This window comes from Ochotona curzoniae, unplaced genomic scaffold (genome assembly GCF_017591425.1).
Source record: "Ochotona curzoniae isolate NIBS_2020 unplaced genomic scaffold, NIBS_Ocur_1.0 scaffold_4701, whole genome shotgun sequence".
In the NCBI taxonomy this organism is placed as follows: domain Eukaryota; kingdom Metazoa; phylum Chordata; class Mammalia; order Lagomorpha; family Ochotonidae; genus Ochotona; species Ochotona curzoniae.
In genome coordinates this window covers 44,846,497-44,854,814 of record NW_024467122.1, presented here as the reverse complement: position 1 = coordinate 44,854,814, position 8,318 = coordinate 44,846,497, and the positions used below count along the sequence as shown (strand labels likewise).

Sequence of the window (8,318 nt, the reverse complement as noted above, 5' to 3'; positions counted from 1 at the left end):
GCGCGACGCGCACCTTGCCCTTGCTCCAATAGCTTCAATGCCCTGACTTAGGTGGTTACGGCACGCCTAAAACATTTTTTCCAAATCACCACGCCATGCTACAGGGACAAGGCGCCCGTGAGACATATCCTACCCTCCTCTGCCAAGTTCTGTCGCACGCAGCTGTACGTGCCTCTGTGCCGGTCCGAGACAGGCGACGAAACGAACACCCGGGCGAGGCCCCACGGCGCGACAATCTTGGGGAGGCGACTTCCCGGACTCCGCCCGCGCCCGGCGCACGCACGCATGCGCACTGCAGTCAGCATGAGGGTCGCGGCTCTGATCAGGTAAACAGCTCGCTGGAGCCGCTTCCTTCCTTCCCGGGCGGTCTCTCGTCCCATCCCGCCGTCCTTGGCGCCCAAAGAGACGGCGTTTCTGTTAAACCCTGTTGGGCTCTGCCGTCTTACGGACTACAGGAAGAGGTTTCGACGTCGGGCTATCGCCCGTCCGTTCTGTCCCCGAAGCTCGCGCTCTTGTCAGTGTTCCGACTCCGGGACCTGGGTTTACTGTGGATTCACTTCCCCCTGCCACAGGTGGCCACGTGCTGGACCTTTAAGTGCTTTCATGGCGTGATTGTGACAGCTGCTGCTGACTGCCCTCAGTTCACGCTCCCGCCCCTTGTTCCTCCAGGCTGTTCCTGGTTCCTTGTCTTACAGGACAATTAGCTAGCTGCCCTTCATCTCGGGTCCCACGGGTGAGGCAAGCAGGAGTTATGCAGGTTGCTCACAGCACGTCTCTGTTCTTGCCTCGGGACTCAAGTGCATTCACATGGGGTCTCCTACATCTTGGTGGAGACAAAATTCTAACAGTTTTATGCTAGGCGGGATGCTGTTACTTAGGGCATCCATCCTTGCCTTTTTGGGGGTGACCTTATAGTAGCATAGGCCATTTTCTGAAAGAAGTGTGAAATCTGTACTAGATCATCTTAATTGGGTGTCAGAAGAATTATTCATGTGTCTGACCCAACTACCACAGGCCTCTAAATGTTACCATACATACTCATGTGAGGCGAGAGAGAATACTCTGGCAACATTTCATGAGTTTAAACGACTTATGTATTTTGTTTCATGAAATTTGGACCTGTGTAGTCACAGATAAAATAACAAGATGTGTTTTGTAAGCACATTGAAGGTTTCATTAAGCGTTGTGATTCAGCGCCCTAGGTCATGGATACTTGTTGAGCATTGTTGAACTGTTGAGGACTTAAGGTAGTCCCATGCTAGTGACCTTATCTCAGTCCCTTTTACTTTAGTGCCTTGTTAGGATAATGTCACAATAATTACTGTTATTTAGTAAATTCCTCTGTGAAGTGAATGATTAAGCTTTTACCATTGTGGTTTTTATTTGACCTAGATAGATAAGAACTTAGTAACCCAGGAAATGAGTAATTACCCTGCTCATTCAGTTTGCCCAAAATTTCACTAGTTACAGACTTAAAAATATTAGAGACCAGGAGAAAACATAAGCATCATATGCTACACTCTTCTGTAATGTGCAGAGATTGCTTTCATTATAAAGAAAAGGCAGCTTACTTAAATTTGCTTAAGGGCATTGTCAGAAAATTCTTTCTAAATAGAACTGTGTACAAGCTAGGGAGGTAAGCTTGAGTAAGCATGCATAAGCATATGCTTGTGATATGCATGGCATACATATGTCTCATATATAGTTATATGTATGAACTTGTGTCTATATAGGAAACACTTCAAAAAGTACATGGAAATAGAATTAAAATGTAGGTTTTTCATGAAAAATATTTGATATCAATACAGAGTTACTCAAGCAGCAGAATATCCAAATCTGAAGACAGGGAGTGTGTTTTGTATATTTCACATTGCCTCTTGGACTTTTCCTCCCTTTGAAAGGGAACAAGAGGAAAGAATAATGGCTGAAGGAGGTGCTGATGGGCCTGATACCTTTGTCAACGGGATTGAGCATTCTGCTTTTTTACCTCTGCAGAATTTGATTCCTTCAAGTATGTCAAACTGTCACTAGATTATAATTGGTATCTTTAACTTGGCCCTTTAAGTAGTGATGGTAACAAGTAGCTAGTGAAGCATAATTGATGCTTTCCTACTTTTTTTTTTAACTAGACTAATAAATTTATTAATCTTTGTTTAAAACTTTATTCCCAGGCTTTTTCAGCTTAATTAGCTGCAAACAATGATTTGTATATAAGCAAAATGAAAAGAGCTGCCCTGTCAAAGAGCTTGAGCTTAAAAGTATTAGTGATATAGATTTTATCAGATCATAAACAAAACAGTTTTGAAAAGCAGTTATAATATAAAATAGCAGCTCCCAGAAACTTCCTCAAGTTTTCCTACCCATTCTTAAGTAATTTCACCTAAGGAATACATCGAAAAAGTATCTAGGATATAAATAACACTTTGTGTATTAAGCAAAGCCACTATCACAAACCGAAGAGGTGTCATACTCTGTTTAGAAAGTTCTTTGTTATAAAAGCTGTATTTTAAAACGTATTTTATGAGCAACAACCTTAACCATTGAGCTTCATTGTCTCAATGTGTTAAAGATTTAAAAATAGATCAACTATTTGCTTTCTAATTGTGAAATAGTCTGGCACATATTCTGGCAAACTGAGTAAATAATGTGTTTTGTTTCAATATATAGTTAAGCCATGTTGAATCATGATCTGCAGCCTGATATTTCTCTCTCTTCTCTCTCTCTCTCGGCACATTCTTCAGTGGTGGGAAGGACAGCTGTTATAATATGATACAGTGCATTGCTGCTGGGCATCAGATTGTTGCTTTAGCGAATTTAAGACCAGCTGATAACCAAGGTAAGTGTGTGCCTCTATTGGGAAGGTCTCCAAATGGTTGAAACCCCAACTTCATCATTGATTGTATTATATATTTTATACAAAGGCAGAAAAAGTACCAGTATACGCATTTGATATTATTGCATACATGATTCCTTATAACTATGTTCCAGTCTTTTATCCTAGGTCTTAGAGGCACTAGTTGAGAAAAAGTGGAATGGACTGATTTGTACCCTTGGTTCTTTAGAGCCTTGTGGTAGTGTTCATTTCCCATTTTCCTTTTCTGGATCATGAAAGGACAGAATAAAAACAGTAAAAAATTAAAATAATTATATGAAATAAAGAGCTGGAAAAATGAGTAAGTTTTATACAAGAATGTTGATGGCTATGAGGTGGTAGATTGAGAGAGTTTAACTAATTTGATTTAAAGTCAACAGGAAGTTGGAATTGTTTGATTGTTTGAGTGGCTTCTTCCCCCCAGATGGTGGTAAAAGAATATGCAGTTGGGGTGTGACTATTAGAGCCGACTCCAATGTAGAGCAAAGTTGGCTAAGAATAGATTCATAGCATTAGATTGATCAGTAGGGAGCCTGGAAAAAAATTTATTCCCATCAATGAGGGTAATGTGAACCTGTCATAGATTGAAAAAAATCATCTCTTTAAATTTGCAGTAGGAACTTTTGTGGTATGCTAATTGAGGTGCTTCAGGCAACAGTGGAGCCTTTTGGTTTTATTTGATCTCACACCATTGTTATGTAGCTTCCATTAATAAAAGTTACATCATGGTTAGGACTAAATGGAACCTTAAAGGAAAATTATCTTCTAGGTTTTGAAGCCAGTAAATTGTCTTAATTATTACACTAATATCAGGATGTTTCTTGCTGAGATTCTTAAACTTCTTGTAACAGACTGGTTCAGTGAGTCAATGTACTTTAAAAGTATGTGTTTCAAGTTCCAGTTTAACTTTGAGATAAGGGAAGGCAGAAAGGTTTCTTTTTGGCCATATCTGTATTTCCCTTCAGGATCTCAGGATCTGGTATAGACAGGTTTATGATGAGCACCAAATTAACAGAGGGATTCAGAAACAGGGGGAGTCAAAATGGAATGACTCATGGAGATGGCTTGATTTTTGAAATGGCCGTTAAAAGTTTAATTTTTCATTCTTTTTAGTGGGACATTTTCACATTTGGCCAAAAATCTGGACTTCCTTGAAATGTGTTATCGTATAAATGTATCATATATATGTAAGCATATATCAGATTCTTTTGTAACTTCTTTAACATATTATAACCACATTTCATGTCCTTAAATATTATTCTACATTAGTACTTCTATTATTTCTCCTTTGTAACATATTTTGCCTCCTTGAAATGGAAGTATTTTGTGAATAAACAGGTTTTTTTTTAATTGATTACATTGCATTATGTGACACAGTTTTATAGGCACTGGGATTCCTCCCTCTCCTCCCCAACCCCGCCCCCCCACCCCCCATGGTGGATTCCTCCACCTTGTTGCCTTACCACAGTTCAAATTCAGTTGAGATTCATTGATTGGAAGCATCTACCAAGCATGAAGTCCAGCATCTTATTGTCCAGATAAGTTCAATGGTTTCTTGGAGAGACCATCTCCAGTCTGAAGGTAGCGCCGACAGAGTATCATCCCAATCAATTAAAAGCCTCAACATTACATCAGTAACAATTTATAATGTAATGGAATTAGTTGACATGGTATTGAGTAACCAACATGTTAAAAGAGAGAAAAAAAAAAACAATGCAAGTTCTGAACCACATCCTATGACTTCTACATTGACATTTCAATTATTAACTTATATACTACTGGGTTCTATACACCTTAAAATGGCTATAGATTACTATTCAGCTGTCTCGTGTCTATTTTAATTTTAGTATTTAGCAGTTTATAGCGTTGAAGCATGATTTTGCTGAACCTGGCTGTTTTTCAGGTAGTCTAACTCTTTAACTCTAACCAGACATATGTCAACAGTTTAGGTGAACAGTTTTAGGAAGGGTGTGCAGAGAAATCTTCAATACCCTAGTGAGGAGTAACTAATCTTTGTGTCCCACCCAGTGAGTTATAAGTGCATCCCCACTGACCATTTCCTGTCTGTTTCTAAGCTTTCCTTGCTGTTCTCTATCTATCTATTCTAGTTTTTTTTTTTGTTTATTTGTTTGTTTGTTTGGAGGGGTTTCTGGAGCGATCCTGATGGTCATTACAGGAGAGGGTGGGAATCCAAAGTCAGAACCAGGCAAGGACCAGAGAAAGCTCCTCTCCCTAGTCCTGAAGGAAGTTTACTGTTCTGTTTCTGTGGACTGCTCAGTGCTCCTGGTTGTCGCTCCGATGACCTTGGATCCTGCAAGGCAGCATTTGGGCTTCTTTAAACAGTTTTGACAGTTCATACCAGGTCCCCTCACATGAAGTACCAGAAGTACATTAAACTGATAAGAAGCAACAATAAATGTGCTCACTTAACATTGTTGACCCTCAGGTCAAAAACTTACTTTACCTGAAACATTTTTCCATTGCATGCCTGGTAGACCAATTGCCTGCTCTTAATTTTTAATCTGTTATAAATGTTGATTGTATTTGGAAATAATCATTGTATCCTGATTCTTTTAAAATTAATAATTGCAATATGAAATGGTTATTCAAGTTTATTTTTTAGTTCATTAATCTGTTTTGAATATTTTATCCATCTTTGTGAAATGCTGTAATAACCAATGATTGTGTTACTTATTTGCTTATATAAGCATGTTTTTTTTTTTTATATATTTGTAACTGCTATACAACATTGAATTTACATGTTTACAAGTTTTGTTGTGGTGGGTGAGCGTGGGCACCGATGGCCTGGTCAACATCTGCTCCATGCCCCTGGGAGCCAAGGTGGTCCAGGTGCCCGAAAACTTGTCCAGCATGTGCTGCGACATGTATAGCATCAGCTCCCTGGTGGCTGTGGGGACCGGGGACTATGCTTCTGTGTACCAAGTCGCCTACTGAGTGGCTACCCTGCTGCATGGGCTCCGGCCCCTGTGATGAGCCTTGAGGGGTTGGAGGGTTCCTGTCAGCACTGTGAGGTTTAAGTTGGGGGTCCCAGATCTTTGCTGTGGGTCACGTGGAATAACGCATTCAATAGAAAAAAAAGTACTGAATATAAAATATACCAAGAGCATTCACATTTTTTGTTAGTATTTGCCACTTATTAAATGGATTTCTTCATAGTCTTTCATGTAAGTCGAGGTGGCTTTTGAAGAACCATGAAATATTTGGAAAAGCATTTATGTAACAATATCTTCAATTGAATACACTAATCAAAATACATTAAAGAGACTGAATACATTCTCTTTAAAAAAGTTAGTTGTATACAAATGTATTTGAAAAGTTACATATAACTGCTGACTTGAATTAGAAACAACAATTTGCATAAAGGCAATGAGCTAAAGTATAGTAAATTTAAGTTCCATGTTGATTTTCAACAATAAAACCTAGATGCACTTCCAAATCCTGTTTGTCTTTTGCAATGTTTTATTGATTCTTGGCATTTTAATCATTGTAGTGGGGTCTGATGAGCTGGATAGCTACATGTATCAGACGGTGGGTCATCAAGCCATCGACTTGTATGCAGAGGCAATGGCTCTACCCCTCTATCGCCGATCCATAAGAGGAAGAAGCTTGGACACAGGACTGGTATATACCAAACGTGAAGGAGATGAGGTTGAAGATCTTTATGAGCTTTTGAAACTTATTAAGGTATGTATATTGAACCAATTATAGTGTGCAATTCGTATTTACTGAATTATTTAGTTACATTATTGGTAGACCAACACTATCACTCTCTTCCCTTTTTTTTTTTCTTTATCTTTTTTTAGACAGAAAAAACAGAGCTATTCACCTTTATATTAAGTGTATTTATAACTACGACTTTCAGAAGCATGATTTTAGTCATTGCAGTTCAGAAATTGCCTGCAGTTCATGGCAGAGTGCCTGAGTTTGCGTTAGAATGCCTAAGAAGAGCAGTGAAACATATCCCAAGTAGCAATTTGGTTTCAAAAATATGTAGAGCATTTTTTGAAATGGATGAAGAAAATGCTGAACATAGGTCCATAATTTACTGTTTCTTTATGTATAGCATAAGAAGTAGATATTTTTCAAAGGAGATCATAATGATTTGGTTTCTTTTCTCTTAGAAGATGGATGCTAGTAAGAACTATTTCGATTGTCTAATGAGAAAGACATAAAATGGTTCCACTTTTAGTGATTGACTCTATGTTCTTGTCAGTGTTCACCTTGAGATGTTTAATACTCAGTGCAAATCTTGGATTTTCAGATTTTCTTTTTCAGATTACATGGGAATTAAGCATTAGGATTTTTTTAATATAGCAGTATTACAAAAAGGAGACTCTTACTAGGAGTAATTGAATTGCTTAAAAATCATGAACATGGTGAATCTGGAGAAATTCTATGATAATAAAAACCTTCTAAAAAGGGAAGCATAATAAATTACTAATGAATTTAATTAAGATGGGTAGAGTAGTAGTAATTAAGAAAAAATTTCCTTTTTGATCCATACTGTCTTTGGAGAAATGGATGCTTTGCCATTATCTTTATAGTAACCGTCAGTCATGACATAAATTAATGCTAATGTTAAATCTTGACAACTTCTGCTTTGGAAGTTCATGCATGGTAATTATAACTATAGTTGAAAGAGATGTTATCAAGTTGTCTGGGACTAAATAGTTCCTTTTTTCCTGTGTAGAAATATTAATTTTACAATAGAATATTTTAAGGACATAAATATTATAAATACGTTACTTTTGTTGAAAGCATTGTATAAGTAGGTTTTTTTGGTTAGGTCCGTTTGTGAAACACTGGCACAAAGATTCCAGGACAGAGATTTCATAATTGAATAATTATAGGAAAAACTGAGGATAAAATGCTACCGTCTTTCAAGTTAGTATTTTACTTGTTCTAAGAAAAAGAGCTGCATTTTAATCCTTTGAATATTAATGAAGTTTGAAAGCATTTAGATTTATTTCCATTTTAAACATTTATAACAAATTGCAGTTTTTGACTTTCATATTTAAGTCAGTCTTTTTATTTTTGTAACTCTTTTTCTCTACAAATATTGGAGCTAATTTTTGAATAAAAGATATACCTTTTTGCTAAGAATAGCGTTTACCAGTTAAAAGAAATAGGAAAGCCTAAAAAGATAGTTATAACTTTCCTACCTATTTAGTAGAGGTAAAGAAAGCTAATAAATATAAGGCTTACTGTCTTACAGATTACCATGTGACCCTGATAGTTGTAATTATATGTATTATAATTTTGCAAATTATCTGGTTTTCATGTGTCTGATTTTTACTACTTAGAATTTCTTTAATATTGAAATATAACTTTTGTTAGGGCCTGTTGTACTTTGGTTTGTTGATAACCTGTACTACTTCTAAAAGTATAGTAATTTTTCAAGTTCTGTGTGTTGTCTTTTAAGTTA

General features: G+C 37.2%; 1 protein-coding gene across 4 annotated transcripts in view; it reads left to right on the top strand.

Moving 5' to 3' along the window:
• The first annotated feature begins 212 nt into the window (after positions 1-212).
• DPH6 (diphthamine biosynthesis 6) overlaps positions 213-8,318 on the top strand; it is a 117,791-nt gene continuing 109,685 nt past the window's right edge. For 2 of the 4 annotated variants that reach the window (XM_040970232.1, XM_040970230.1), the window contains exons 1-3: positions 222-326; positions 2,742-2,836; positions 6,384-6,577. In XM_040970232.1, coding sequence (XP_040826166.1) covers positions 286-326; positions 2,742-2,836; positions 6,384-6,577 — 330 coding nt within the window. In that variant the 5' untranslated portion in view covers positions 222-285. Of the gene's footprint in view, positions 327-2,741; positions 2,837-6,383; positions 6,578-8,318 lie in introns of all 4 variants that reach the window. The other 2 variants (XM_040970233.1, XM_040970231.1) reach the window with 2 other exon arrangements.